This window comes from Argiope bruennichi, chromosome 11, assembly GCF_947563725.1.
Source record: "Argiope bruennichi chromosome 11, qqArgBrue1.1, whole genome shotgun sequence".
NCBI classification, from domain to species: Eukaryota; Metazoa; Arthropoda; class Arachnida; order Araneae; family Araneidae; genus Argiope; species Argiope bruennichi.
In genome coordinates this window covers 105,009,553-105,024,031 of record NC_079161.1, presented here as the reverse complement: position 1 = coordinate 105,024,031, position 14,479 = coordinate 105,009,553, and the positions used below count along the sequence as shown (strand labels likewise).

Below are 14,479 nucleotides of genomic sequence, written 5' to 3'. Positions count from 1 at the left end.
GCGATTGGCTGCTTTCGGTTTCGCAGCAGTGGGTATAAAATGAAATGTAAAAGTGGTCGCGAGTATTTTCTATTCTCATTTCGAATCGAAGATGCCTCCTCAAGCCTCTGGTAAAGCTGTGAAAAAGGCCGGAAAGGCCCAAAAGGCTGTTCGTGCCGGTGATAAGAAAAAACGCAAGAAGCGTAGGAAGGAATCTTTCGCTATTTACATCTACAAAGTCTTGAAACAGGTCCATCCTGATACCGGTATTTCCAGCAAAGCCATGTCAATCATGAACTCTTTCGTGAATGACATTTTCGAACGTATCGCAGCCGAATCTTCCCGATTAGCTCACTACAACAAAAGGAGCACAATTACCAGTCGGGAAATTCAAACAGCTGTGAGGCTTTTGTTGCCTGGCGAATTGGCCAAGCACGCTGTTTCCGAAGGAACCAAAGCTGTCACCAAGTACACTAGCTCCAAGTAAAAAGTTCAAATCCCTCGAACCAAAAAAAAAAAAGGCCCTTTTAAGGGCCATCACATGTTGTCAAACACTGTTTTGTTTGCAAAGAAAGAATATTTATCACAATAATATTAAAAAAATATATTTTGAAGTTTGTGTATACATAATCAAACAATGTTTCACAATTTTCTTTGTGTAAAATAAGGTGTTTCATGGCAATTAAGCATAATAGTTTAAATTTGTTTCAAACATGTGTAGAGAATGGTTAAAAAATAAAATAAATAAATGGGTAATTAGATTTTTAACACTTACATGCATCTGTTAACTTTCAATTCATTTTATTTCCTTTTTTTGTTTTGTTTTTAAATTCTTCACATTCTTTCTAATTCTGGAAAGGAAATAAGAAAACGATTTTTAGTGAAAAATAATTTGTAATAACATTCAGTCACTATTGATGATACTTCATTACAATTTAGAATCACAGGTACAAAATAAATAAATAAACACTTCGTGCAATAAAAACGTATTTTGTAGGGAAAATTAATAAAACACATCAAATAAATTAATAAAAAAATAATAATAATAATAATAATAATAACATTACATGCAAAAGGATCAAATCTTAATTTTTGAAATAAAATTAAAAAGATGCCAACAGCACGCGGTGTTCCCAGGTGGTCACCCTCCCAAGTACTGACCGCGCCCGATGCTGCTTAACTGCGGTGATCAGACGAGAACCGGTGCTTTCAGCATGGTATGGCCGTTGACATTCATCTGGTGAGAAAATACATTTCATGTCCGATCTTATATATACGATACTAATACTCTACAGGTGCGATAATGAACATTTTCGTGGGGGGTCTTGCTAATGACGAGTGTCATTAGCGCAGATGGATGTCGCTAATGACAACCCTAATGACCCTTTAATGAGGGTCGTAAAATGACCGCCCTAATGACCCTTTAATGAGGGTCGTAAAAAAACGACCATCACTGACCACACACGATGGCCAGGGGGGACAATGGGGATCGGATGACACCACCCACGGCGACAATTTCAATTGCCCGCAAGCTGCAAGCGAATTGACACCGACAGCCAAAAAGAGACCGTGCATTCACATTCATGTTACAATACTCTTATCAAGTTTTTTCTTTCTTTCTTTTCATTACGCACTCCTGCAAGAAACGAACACGAGACACAGATCACACCCCACAAAATATAAGAAAAAAAACCCCTATTAAAAAAAAAAAAAAAAAAAAAAAAAAAAAAGTTCTTATAATAATAACTAACTCTCCTCTCAATTGAAATTATCACGCGATGAGCCATTTTCACCTAGGAATTTGAAATGCTTAAAAAATTCCAATCCGAAGACAGATGACACTTTATTAAAGGTCACTGTTTACTTATCATGTTTACATCGGCTGTATGTTTATTTGATTTGTTTGCCTATAATTAAAACACGTGACAATAGGAAAGAAACGGCTCTCTTGAATCCCGAAGATGAGCGCTTTGCGTGCATTTTTGCGCAATTTCCTTGCTCTCCGATTGGCTGAAACCCGGTTTCGCGGTAGTACTATATAAAAGAGGGCGAAAAAAGCGCCAGGTACATTTCGCATTCTCTCCTGAACTGTAATCATGTCTGGTCGTGGCAAAGGCGGTAAAGTTAAGGGAAAGAGCAAGACTCGTTCTAGCCGAGCAGGGCTTCAATTCCCTGTCGGTCGTATCCATCGACTTCTCCGAAAAGGCAATTATGCCGAACGTGTTGGAGCTGGAGCACCCGTGTACCTGGCTGCCGTGTTAGAATACTTAGCTGCTGAAGTGTTGGAGTTGGCTGGTAATGCCGCCAGAGATAACAAGAAAACTAGGATCATCCCTAGACATCTCCAACTCGCCATCCGAAACGACGAGGAGTTGAACAAACTCCTTTCCGGAGTAACTATTGCTCAGGGTGGTGTATTGCCTAACATTCAAGCTGTCTTGCTCCCCAAGAAAACCGAAAAGAAAGCCTAAATTAAGACTTTACAAGTTTAAAAAAAAAAAAAAAAAAAAAAAAAGGCCCTTTTAAGGGCCAACAAATTATTAAGAATTAGCTACTGAACACTTGTAAAAATAAAAAAAAAGGGCAATATATTGAATTTTTAAAAAAAGTTATGCATCTATTTTTTTTTAAATTTATTAGCATTACTTTTTAATTTATAAACTGAATGAATTTCCATAAGAATGCATTGTATGGAAGGGTTTCTATGACATGCACAGTTTAGTGTTACAAGAATTGGGCTGGGTAGTAATGAAACGAAACGTGTTTCTGTTTACACTAAAGAGAAACTGAAAGGGTCCCGGAATGTGGTGCCATCTAGCGATCATGCTAAGAATTCGAAACTGGAATGCATTTCGCTATTAGTAAACAAGAGGAGAGGGAGATGTAGAAATTGATGAAATGGAAAGTTATTTGCTTTTTGAAACATGAACATTCAAATATGCTTGTGTAAGAAGAGATTTACATAAGAAAAGGTGAGTATTTCATGAGAAATTAATATTATAAATAAATACATAATTATTAACATATTAATTAGTACATGGTTGTGTGTGCTATGGTGTTTCTTGGCCCTGAGAAGGGCCGTTTTTTTTTTTTTTTTAAACAACTTTTTTTTTGGCTTAGGCACGTTCACCCCTAATTCGTCTAGCGAGCTGAATGTCCTTAGGCATGATAGTTACTCTCTTGGCGTGGATAGCGCACAAGTTAGTATCTTCGAACAAGCCTACTAAATAAGCTTCGCTAGCTTCCTGGAGAGCCATAACAGCAGAACTCTGGAATCGGAGATCAGTTTTGAAGTCCTGAGCGATTTCTCTAACCAAACGCTGGAATGGCAATTTTCGGATCAAGAGCTCAGTGGATTTTTGATAACGACGGATTTCTCTCAAAGCAACAGTTCCGGGCCTGTAACGATGGGGCTTCTTAACACCTCCAGTGGCTGGGGCGCTCTTACGAGCGGCCTTAGTAGCCAGTTGTTTCCTGGGGGCTTTACCTCCAGTACTCTTACGAGCGGTCTGCTTGGTACGTGCCATGACTGACTATTCTCAAACGACTTTGAACAGAAAATGGGGCGCGCAAAGATGACTTCGTTTAAATACGCTCCGAAACAGAAGGGGAAGGTGGGTGAGCGAGTCGAAATCGACCAATCGTAAAAGCGAAAAGGCGGGCGGGCGGATTCTTGGCGGTTTCGTTATTAAGAATATTTTTATATTACGTTTCAGACTCTCGACTGTCAAGATGTCCGAGGAAACAGCCGCTGCCCCTGCAACTCCAGCCACTGCCACGCCTAAGAAAAAGGCAAAAAGTGGCGCAACCAAATCGAAACCTAATCCTCCAACTCATCCCAAGGTTTCCGAAATGGTTGTGAAATCCATCACCACTCTGAAAGAGCGAGGTGGCTCTTCACTGCAAGCTATCAAAAAGCACATCAGCAGTCAGTACAAAGTCGACATCGACCGTTTGACTCCTTTCATCAAAAAATATTTGAAAAGCGCTGTCGCTGCTGGAACTCTGGTTCAAACCAAAGGAAAGGGAGCTAACGGTTCATTCAAGCTGAGTGCATCCGGTCAGAAAACCAAGGAGCCAAAGAAAATCGTGAAAAAGCCTAAAAAGGAAGGAGCTGCTTCTCCAAAGAAAGCAAAAGCCCCTGCTAAGAAAACGGCCAAGCCGAAGGAAAAAGCAGAGAAAAAGAAGAAGCCTGCTGCTGCTAAGAAAGCCACTGCTGGGGCTAAAAAAGTAGCCAAACCCAAATCTCCTAAGAAGGCAAAGGCTACAAAGCCAAAAGCTCCCAAGCCCAAGAAATTAAAATCACCCAAAAAAGCAGCTCCAAAAAAAGCTTCAAAGAAGTAAATGGACTAAACGAAAAAAATATTTTTCTTTAAAAAAAAAAAAAAAACGGCCCTTCTTAGGGCCATAAAATAGATGTGCCAAGCCAAAAGTAAATTAATTTAATAAATAATTCCCACAGTAATTGACTATTGAAATTTTATCAAGCCATTTTTTTTTTTTTTTAAATTTAATTAAAAGCCAAGAAAAACCATAGCACACACAATTTATAAACAATAGTATATGTTTTAAACACATTTAACAACTGAATATTTTAATAATACATGTTTAAGGTGCAAACACTTCATAATCATGTAAAGTGAATAGTGTGTAATGGGAATGAGAGGCATGTGTTTATATTCTATTTCACACTGTGTATGTAAATGAAAATATTAATTGGAAAAAAAAAAAAAAAAATGCTTTTAATGAAATAATGTTTATACAATAATTGTGTCATATTGTTCAATTGAGTATTTTGTTTTACAATTGAAACAGGTTATTATTCATGCAATAGTTGTAACAATCAAGTGACACATATGCAAACAAGTAATTCTTATTTGTGTATGAGTAAGAAGCACAAATAAAACAAAAATTCAATACATATTAAAAAAACAATGAAATGCAATAAATGAACATTCTTAATATTTAGCAAAAAAATATAATTAAATAAATTATATGATAACATTTAAAAACAATAAATAGGTGCAACATAATTATTGAAAATCAATTATTATTATTATTATTATTATTATATATATATATATATATATATATATATATATATATATATATATATATATATATATATATATAATAGTCTTGCTGTTAGTAATGTAATGAAATCTTCTTATCGAGAGAGATGGCATGGGTGTCTTCACCTTAGGACATTTCAAATCAATCACACTGATTGGAGTTTACCTCTAACCCTGATTTGCATGTTTATTAATGGTATTAGCACGTGGTACTGTTTACCATAGAAATAAATGTTTGACAACTGATTCGACGCATGTGCAATGCACAATTCTCATATGTTGAGATTTAGTTTCTGTTTCTTCTTATTGTATAAAAATAGCAGGAAGGCATTTAAGAGGATTAATGTTTCATGTAGCATCCTAGAGTTAGTAAATAATTAATTTGCTTAATTGTTTTATTAGTAATAATTTTTATAAAATTCAAATATATATATATATATATATATATATATATATATATATATATATATATATATATATATATATATATATATATATATATATATATATATAAATAAATTTATTAATTATGAATCCCTGCTTTCATGAAAATTATTTATTTATTTATTTGGGGGGGGGGGGGGACAGAGGGATATAAATTCTAGCACTAATGTATATTTTTATATCAAATATATCATGCAAACGGTTGTTATTTAAGAAAGTGACAGAGTTCATTTTTGACCATATTTGCTTAAAATGTAGCAAATTCTGCATATACATCCTTCTATTTCAAAGATTTATTCAGTTTTTATTTTTTAAAAAATAGTTGCTGACCGTAGAATATTGGGAAACAGAAATTTAAAGATAGCATCCCACTCTCCAAACTTCCTTTTACATTTGAGGCTTTGTTTTTTTCAATATACATTTATTTTCGTTAGAAACTCATTTTAGATCTTGGGGACTGATGTTTTAAATTGGTTTCTTGAGTTATTTCAAAGCTGTTACAGTTTATTTGCTTTAAATGTTAAGTTTAGTTTTCATTGAATTTTTTCATTTATGTCATAATGCTATGAACCATATCATCTTTTTTTTTATTTATTTATCTTTATCATTAATATTATTCTTTTTATTATTATTGTTTATTTATTATAGGAATCAATGAAACTGGAAAATTTTCCTATAAATTATTACACTGAATTTTTCTCATTTCCATTCTTACCCCCCCCCCCCCCCCACACACACACACACACACTCTTTTTTTTTTCTCCTGTTACTAAAAAGAAGGACATTGTTCAAGAAATATTTTAAAAGGTTAAATCATACATCTGCAATTAGGACAGAATTGACATTTCTTATCATCAAGAACAACACTTTCTCAAAAATTTATAAAAAGTTTTTTTTTCTTTCTTTTTATTATCAATTTATTTTTAATTGCCCCCCCCCCGCTTTATGTGCTTCTAATAACATGAATATTAAATCATTATATGTTTCAATACCATTACAAACAAAACAGTGTTTAACAACATGTGTTGGCCCTGAAAAGGGCCTTTTTTTTTTTGGTGCAAGGGATCTGAACTTTTGCTTAACCTCCGAAACCGTACAAGGTACGTCCTTGCCTCTTTAGGGCATACACAACATCCATAGCAGTGACAGTTTTCCTTTTAGCATGCTCGGTGTAGGTGACAGCATCTCGAATGACATTTTCCAAGAAAACTTTGAGCACACCTCGAGTCTCTTCGTAAATCAAACCAGAAATACGTTTGACTCCGCCACGTCTAGCTAAACGCCTGATTGCGGGTTTTGTAATACCCTGGATGTTATCACGAAGAACTTTACGATGCCTTTTGGCACCCCCCTTTCCAAGACCCTTGCCTCCTTTACCTCGACCAGACATGACTTCTCAATTCAATGCAAATGCAAAAATGCCATGACCCCAGCTCCAGAATCGCCTTTTTATAGCAATTTACACACGCCCCTGCTTCGAAGAGCGAAACGCGATTGGCTGCTTTCGGTTTCGCAGCAGTGGGTATAAAATGAAATGTAAAAGTGGTCGCGAGTATTTTCTATTCTCATTTCGAATCGAAGATGCCTCCTCAAGCCTCTGGTAAAGCTGTGAAAAAGGCCGGAAAGGCCCAAAAGGCTGTTCGTGCCGGTGATAAGAAAAAACGCAAGAAGCGTAGGAAGGAATCTTTCGCTATTTACATCTACAAAGTCTTGAAACAGGTCCATCCTGATACCGGTATTTCCAGCAAAGCCATGTCAATCATGAACTCTTTCGTGAATGACATTTTCGAACGTATCGCAGCCGAATCTTCCCGATTAGCTCACTACAACAAAAGGAGCACAATTACCAGTCGGGAAATTCAAACAGCTGTGAGGCTTTTGTTGCCTGGCGAATTGGCCAAGCACGCTGTTTCCGAAGGAACCAAAGCTGTCACCAAGTACACTAGCTCCAAGTAAAAAGTTCAAATCCCTCGAACCAAAAAAAAAAAAGGCCCTTTTAAGGGCCATCACATGTTGTCAAACACTGTTTTGTTTGCAAAGAAAGAATATTTATCACAATAATATTAAAAAAATATATTTTGAAGTTTGTGTATACATAATCAAACAATGTTTCACAATTTTCTTTGTGTAAAATAAGGTGTTTCATGGCAATTAAGCATAATAGTTTAAATTTGTTTCAAACATGTGTAGAGAATGGTTAAAAAATAAAATAAATAAATGGGTAATTAGATTTTTAACACTTACATGCATCTGTTAACTTTCAATTCATTTTATTTCCTTTTTTTGTTTTGTTTTTAAATTCTTCACATTCTTTCTAATTCTGGAAAGGAAATAAGAAAACGATTTTTAGTGAAAAATAATTTGTAATAACATTCAGTCACTATTGATGATACTTCATTACAATTTAGAATCACAGGTACAAAATAAATAAATAAACACTTCGTGCAATAAAAACGTATTTTGTAGGGAAAATTAATAAAACACATCAAATAAATTAATAAAAAAATAATAATAATAATAATAATAATAACATTACATGCAAAAGGATCAAATCTTAATTTTTGAAATAAAATTAAAAAGATGCCAACAGCACGCGGTGTTCCCAGGTGGTCACCCTCCCAAGTACTGACCGCGCCCGATGCTGCTTAACTGCGGTGATCAGACGAGAACCGGTGCTTTCAGCATGGTATGGCCGTTGACATTCATCTGGTGAGAAAATACATTTCATGTCCGATCTTATATATACGATACTAATACTCTACAGGTGCGATAATGAACATTTTCGTGGGGGGTCTTGCTAATGACGAGTGTCATTAGCGCAGATGGATGTCGCTAATGACAACCCTAATGACCCTTTAATGAGGGTCGTAAAATGACCGCCCTAATGACCCTTTAATGAGGGTCGTAAAAAAACGACCATCACTGACCACACACGATGGCCAGGGGGGACAATGGGGATCGGATGACACCACCCACGGCGACAATTTCAATTGCCCGCAAGCTGCAAGCGAATTGACACCGACAGCCAAAAAGAGACCGTGCATTCACATTCATGTTACAATACTCTTATCAAGTTTTTTCTTTCTTTCTTTTCATTACGCACTCCTGCAAGAAACGAACACGAGACACAGATCACACCCCACAAAATATAAGAAAAAAAACCCCTATTAAAAAAAAAAAAAAAAAAAAAAAAAAAAAAGTTCTTATAATAATAACTAACTCTCCTCTCAATTGAAATTATCACGCGATGAGCCATTTTCACCTAGGAATTTGAAATGCTTAAAAAATTCCAATCCGAAGACAGATGACACTTTATTAAAGGTCACTGTTTACTTATCATGTTTACATCGGCTGTATGTTTATTTGATTTGTTTGCCTATAATTAAAACACGTGACAATAGGAAAGAAACGGCTCTCTTGAATCCCGAAGATGAGCGCTTTGCGTGCATTTTTGCGCAATTTCCTTGCTCTCCGATTGGCTGAAACCCGGTTTCGCGGTAGTACTATATAAAAGAGGGCGAAAAAAGCGCCAGGTACATTTCGCATTCTCTCCTGAACTGTAATCATGTCTGGTCGTGGCAAAGGCGGTAAAGTTAAGGGAAAGAGCAAGACTCGTTCTAGCCGAGCAGGGCTTCAATTCCCTGTCGGTCGTATCCATCGACTTCTCCGAAAAGGCAATTATGCCGAACGTGTTGGAGCTGGAGCACCCGTGTACCTGGCTGCCGTGTTAGAATACTTAGCTGCTGAAGTGTTGGAGTTGGCTGGTAATGCCGCCAGAGATAACAAGAAAACTAGGATCATCCCTAGACATCTCCAACTCGCCATCCGAAACGACGAGGAGTTGAACAAACTCCTTTCCGGAGTAACTATTGCTCAGGGTGGTGTATTGCCTAACATTCAAGCTGTCTTGCTCCCCAAGAAAACCGAAAAGAAAGCCTAAATTAAGACTTTACAAGTTTAAAAAAAAAAAAAAAAAAAAAAAAAGGCCCTTTTAAGGGCCAACAAATTATTAAGAATTAGCTACTGAACACTTGTAAAAATAAAAAAAAAGGGCAATATATTGAATTTTTAAAAAAAGTTATGCATCTATTTTTTTTTAAATTTATTAGCATTACTTTTTAATTTATAAACTGAATGAATTTCCATAAGAATGCATTGTATGGAAGGGTTTCTATGACATGCACAGTTTAGTGTTACAAGAATTGGGCTGGGTAGTAATGAAACGAAACGTGTTTCTGTTTACACTAAAGAGAAACTGAAAGGGTCCCGGAATGTGGTGCCATCTAGCGATCATGCTAAGAATTCGAAACTGGAATGCATTTCGCTATTAGTAAACAAGAGGAGAGGGAGATGTAGAAATTGATGAAATGGAAAGTTATTTGCTTTTTGAAACATGAACATTCAAATATGCTTGTGTAAGAAGAGATTTACATAAGAAAAGGTGAGTATTTCATGAGAAATTAATATTATAAATAAATACATAATTATTAACATATTAATTAGTACATGGTTGTGTGTGCTATGGTGTTTCTTGGCCCTGAGAAGGGCCGTTTTTTTTTTTTTTTTAAACAACTTTTTTTTTGGCTTAGGCACGTTCACCCCTAATTCGTCTAGCGAGCTGAATGTCCTTAGGCATGATAGTTACTCTCTTGGCGTGGATAGCGCACAAGTTAGTATCTTCGAACAAGCCTACTAAATAAGCTTCGCTAGCTTCCTGGAGAGCCATAACAGCAGAACTCTGGAATCGGAGATCAGTTTTGAAGTCCTGAGCGATTTCTCTAACCAAACGCTGGAATGGCAATTTTCGGATCAAGAGCTCAGTGGATTTTTGATAACGACGGATTTCTCTCAAAGCAACAGTTCCGGGCCTGTAACGATGGGGCTTCTTAACACCTCCAGTGGCTGGGGCGCTCTTACGAGCGGCCTTAGTAGCCAGTTGTTTCCTGGGGGCTTTACCTCCAGTACTCTTACGAGCGGTCTGCTTGGTACGTGCCATGACTGACTATTCTCAAACGACTTTGAACAGAAAATGGGGCGCGCAAAGATGACTTCGTTTAAATACGCTCCGAAACAGAAGGGGAAGGTGGGTGAGCGAGTCGAAATCGACCAATCGTAAAAGCGAAAAGGCGGGCGGGCGGATTCTTGGCGGTTTCGTTATTAAGAATATTTTTATATTACGTTTCAGACTCTCGACTGTCAAGATGTCCGAGGAAACAGCCGCTGCCCCTGCAACTCCAGCCACTGCCACGCCTAAGAAAAAGGCAAAAAGTGGCGCAACCAAATCGAAACCTAATCCTCCAACTCATCCCAAGGTTTCCGAAATGGTTGTGAAATCCATCACCACTCTGAAAGAGCGAGGTGGCTCTTCACTGCAAGCTATCAAAAAGCACATCAGCAGTCAGTACAAAGTCGACATCGACCGTTTGACTCCTTTCATCAAAAAATATTTGAAAAGCGCTGTCGCTGCTGGAACTCTGGTTCAAACCAAAGGAAAGGGAGCTAACGGTTCATTCAAGCTGAGTGCATCCGGTCAGAAAACCAAGGAGCCAAAGAAAATCGTGAAAAAGCCTAAAAAGGAAGGAGCTGCTTCTCCAAAGAAAGCAAAAGCCCCTGCTAAGAAAACGGCCAAGCCGAAGGAAAAAGCAGAGAAAAAGAAGAAGCCTGCTGCTGCTAAGAAAGCCACTGCTGGGGCTAAAAAAGTAGCCAAACCCAAATCTCCTAAGAAGGCAAAGGCTACAAAGCCAAAAGCTCCCAAGCCCAAGAAATTAAAATCACCCAAAAAAGCAGCTCCAAAAAAAGCTTCAAAGAAGTAAATGGACTAAACGAAAAAAATATTTTTCTTTAAAAAAAAAAAAAAAACGGCCCTTCTTAGGGCCATAAAATAGATGTGCCAAGCCAAAAGTAAATTAATTTAATAAATAATTCCCACAGTAATTGACTATTGAAATTTTATCAAGCCATTTTTTTTTTTTTTTAAATTTAATTAAAAGCCAAGAAAAACCATAGCACACACAATTTATAAACAATAGTATATGTTTTAAACACATTTAACAACTGAATATTTTAATAATACATGTTTAAGGTGCAAACACTTCATAATCATGTAAAGTGAATAGTGTGTAATGGGAATGAGAGGCATGTGTTTATATTCTATTTCACACTGTGTATGTAAATGAAAATATTAATTGGAAAAAAAAAAAAAAAAATGCTTTTAATGAAATAATGTTTATACAATAATTGTGTCATATTGTTCAATTGAGTATTTTGTTTTACAATTGAAACAGGTTATTATTCATGCAATAGTTGTAACAATCAAGTGACACATATGCAAACAAGTAATTCTTATTTGTGTATGAGTAAGAAGCACAAATAAAACAAAAATTCAATACATATTAAAAAAACAATGAAATGCAATAAATGAACATTCTTAATATTTAGCAAAAAAATATAATTAAATAAATTATATGATAACATTTAAAAACAATAAATAGGTGCAACATAATTATTGAAAATCAATTATTATTATTATTATTATTATTATATATATATATATATATATATATATATATATATATATATATATATATATATATATATATATAATAGTCTTGCTGTTAGTAATGTAATGAAATCTTCTTATCGAGAGAGATGGCATGGGTGTCTTCACCTTAGGACATTTCAAATCAATCACACTGATTGGAGTTTACCTCTAACCCTGATTTGCATGTTTATTAATGGTATTAGCACGTGGTACTGTTTACCATAGAAATAAATGTTTGACAACTGATTCGACGCATGTGCAATGCACAATTCTCATATGTTGAGATTTAGTTTCTGTTTCTTCTTATTGTATAAAAATAGCAGGAAGGCATTTAAGAGGATTAATGTTTCATGTAGCATCCTAGAGTTAGTAAATAATTAATTTGCTTAATTGTTTTATTAGTAATAATTTTTATAAAATTCAAATATATATATATATATATATATATATATATATATATATATATATATATATATATATATATATATATATATATATATATATATATATATAAATAAATTTATTAATTATGAATCCCTGCTTTCATGAAAATTATTTATTTATTTATTTGGGGGGGGGGGGGGACAGAGGGATATAAATTCTAGCACTAATGTATATTTTTATATCAAATATATCATGCAAACGGTTGTTATTTAAGAAAGTGACAGAGTTCATTTTTGACCATATTTGCTTAAAATGTAGCAAATTCTGCATATACATCCTTCTATTTCAAAGATTTATTCAGTTTTTATTTTTTAAAAAATAGTTGCTGACCGTAGAATATTGGGAAACAGAAATTTAAAGATAGCATCCCACTCTCCAAACTTCCTTTTACATTTGAGGCTTTGTTTTTTTCAATATACATTTATTTTCGTTAGAAACTCATTTTAGATCTTGGGGACTGATGTTTTAAATTGGTTTCTTGAGTTATTTCAAAGCTGTTACAGTTTATTTGCTTTAAATGTTAAGTTTAGTTTTCATTGAATTTTTTCATTTATGTCATAATGCTATGAACCATATCATCTTTTTTTTTATTTATTTATCTTTATCATTAATATTATTCTTTTTATTATTATTGTTTATTTATTATAGGAATCAATGAAACTGGAAAATTTTCCTATAAATTATTACACTGAATTTTTCTCATTTCCATTCTTACCCCCCCCCCCCCCCCACACACACACACACACACTCTTTTTTTTTTCTCCTGTTACTAAAAAGAAGGACATTGTTCAAGAAATATTTTAAAAGGTTAAATCATACATCTGCAATTAGGACAGAATTGACATTTCTTATCATCAAGAACAACACTTTCTCAAAAATTTATAAAAAGTTTTTTTTTCTTTCTTTTTATTATCAATTTATTTTTAATTGCCCCCCCCCCGCTTTATGTGCTTCTAATAACATGAATATTAAATCATTATATGTTTCAATACCATTACAAACAAAACAGTGTTTAACAACATGTGTTGGCCCTGAAAAGGGCCTTTTTTTTTTTGGTGCAAGGGATCTGAACTTTTGCTTAACCTCCGAAACCGTACAAGGTACGTCCTTGCCTCTTTAGGGCATACACAACATCCATAGCAGTGACAGTTTTCCTTTTAGCATGCTCGGTGTAGGTGACAGCATCTCGAATGACATTTTCCAAGAAAACTTTGAGCACACCTCGAGTCTCTTCGTAAATCAAACCAGAAATACGTTTGACTCCGCCACGTCTAGCTAAACGCCTGATTGCGGGTTTTGTAATACCCTGGATGTTATCACGAAGAACTTTACGATGCCTTTTGGCACCCCCCTTTCCAAGACCCTTGCCTCCTTTACCTCGACCAGACATGACTTCTCAATTCAATGCAAATGCAAAAATGCCATGACCCCAGCTCCAGAATCGCCTTTTTATAGCAATTTACACACGCCCCTGCTTCGAAGAGCGAAACGCGATTGGCTGCTTTCGGTTTCGCAGCAGTGGGTATAAAATGAAATGTAAAAGTGGTCGCGAGTATTTTCTATTCTCATTTCGAATCGAAGAGGAAGGAGACGGACGTTCAGATAGCAGATGCTCTAGCAATCTCTCAACGAGCAGCTCAGGCAGACCTCGTAGGATTATGGTTGTTGGCTTTAAAGGCGATGATGATGATCTCTACTCCCATAGGGGAAGCAACAAGTCAAGGAATGTTGCAAATCCTAGGGCTAGTAGTACTAGTAGCAATAAAGAAAAACAGAGAACTCCTGATTATCTGAATACTCCTTATGCTAAGGAAGTACGAAAAGCCATCGATAAATTATTTCCTAAGAAAAACACAGACGGCAACTATCCCAATTTTGAGATCGATCTTGCGGTAAAAGAAGATAACCATATGGAAATAGATAAAATATCCCAAGAAAAACACAAAATTGATGATGAAAACACTGAAACATTCGAACAAGTTAACCCCAAAAAAGCAGC

The 14,479-nt window shown here is 35.4% G+C and overlaps 8 protein-coding genes and 2 non-coding genes across 10 annotated transcripts; 6 read left to right on the top strand and 4 right to left on the bottom strand.

Annotated features, from left to right (window-relative positions):
• The first annotated feature begins 35 nt into the window (after positions 1-35).
• On the top strand, positions 36-587 carry LOC129956949 (histone H2B). Its single transcript, XM_056069006.1, has one exon. The coding sequence runs from the start codon at positions 92-94 to the stop codon at positions 464-466; it is 375 nt and encodes a 124-aa protein (XP_055924981.1). The 5' UTR covers positions 36-91; the 3' UTR covers positions 467-587.
• A 504-nt stretch (positions 588-1,091) lies between these two features.
• Positions 1,092-1,210, bottom strand: LOC129957726 (5S ribosomal RNA). Its single transcript, XR_008782833.1, has one exon. It is a non-coding gene; the product is annotated as a 5S ribosomal RNA (ribosomal RNA).
• An 827-nt stretch (positions 1,211-2,037) lies between these two features.
• On the top strand, positions 2,038-2,488 carry LOC129956945 (histone H2A). Its single transcript, XM_056069001.1, has one exon. It carries the CDS (start codon positions 2,076-2,078, stop codon positions 2,448-2,450), a length of 375 nt encoding a protein of 124 aa, XP_055924976.1. The 5' UTR covers positions 2,038-2,075; the 3' UTR covers positions 2,451-2,488.
• A 571-nt stretch (positions 2,489-3,059) lies between these two features.
• LOC129956944 (histone H3) lies at positions 3,060-3,548 on the bottom strand. Its single transcript, XM_056069000.1, has one exon. It carries the CDS (start codon positions 3,504-3,506, stop codon positions 3,096-3,098), a length of 411 nt encoding a protein of 136 aa, XP_055924975.1. The 5' UTR covers positions 3,507-3,548; the 3' UTR covers positions 3,060-3,095.
• An 80-nt stretch (positions 3,549-3,628) lies between these two features.
• LOC129956941 (histone H1-III-like) lies at positions 3,629-4,360 on the top strand. Its single transcript, XM_056068997.1, has one exon. The coding sequence runs from the start codon at positions 3,712-3,714 to the stop codon at positions 4,321-4,323; it is 612 nt and encodes a 203-aa protein (XP_055924972.1). The 5' UTR covers positions 3,629-3,711; the 3' UTR covers positions 4,324-4,360.
• Positions 4,361-6,562: 2,202 nt separating this feature from the next.
• Positions 6,563-13,894, bottom strand: LOC129956845 (uncharacterized). The gene is made up of 5 exons (XM_056068801.1): positions 13,564-13,894; positions 11,035-11,294; positions 10,087-10,497; positions 9,318-9,405; positions 6,563-6,887 (listed from the first exon to the last, which is right to left on the bottom strand). The coding sequence occupies exons 1-5, from the start codon at positions 13,868-13,870 to the stop codon at positions 6,574-6,576; spliced, it is 1,380 nt and encodes a 459-aa protein (XP_055924776.1). The 5' UTR covers positions 13,871-13,894; the 3' UTR covers positions 6,563-6,573.
• Positions 7,021-7,572, top strand: LOC129956952 (histone H2B). Its single transcript, XM_056069009.1, has one exon. It carries the CDS (start codon positions 7,077-7,079, stop codon positions 7,449-7,451), a length of 375 nt encoding a protein of 124 aa, XP_055924984.1. The 5' UTR covers positions 7,021-7,076; the 3' UTR covers positions 7,452-7,572.
• On the bottom strand, positions 8,077-8,195 carry LOC129957715 (5S ribosomal RNA). Its single transcript, XR_008782822.1, has one exon. It is a non-coding gene; the product is annotated as a 5S ribosomal RNA (ribosomal RNA).
• Positions 9,023-9,473, top strand: LOC129956948 (histone H2A). Its single transcript, XM_056069005.1, has one exon. The coding sequence runs from the start codon at positions 9,061-9,063 to the stop codon at positions 9,433-9,435; it is 375 nt and encodes a 124-aa protein (XP_055924980.1). The 5' UTR covers positions 9,023-9,060; the 3' UTR covers positions 9,436-9,473.
• On the top strand, positions 10,614-11,345 carry LOC129956940 (histone H1-III-like). The gene has a single exon (XM_056068995.1). The coding sequence runs from the start codon at positions 10,697-10,699 to the stop codon at positions 11,306-11,308; it is 612 nt and encodes a 203-aa protein (XP_055924970.1). The 5' UTR covers positions 10,614-10,696; the 3' UTR covers positions 11,309-11,345.
• Positions 13,895-14,479: the final 585 nt, after the last annotated feature.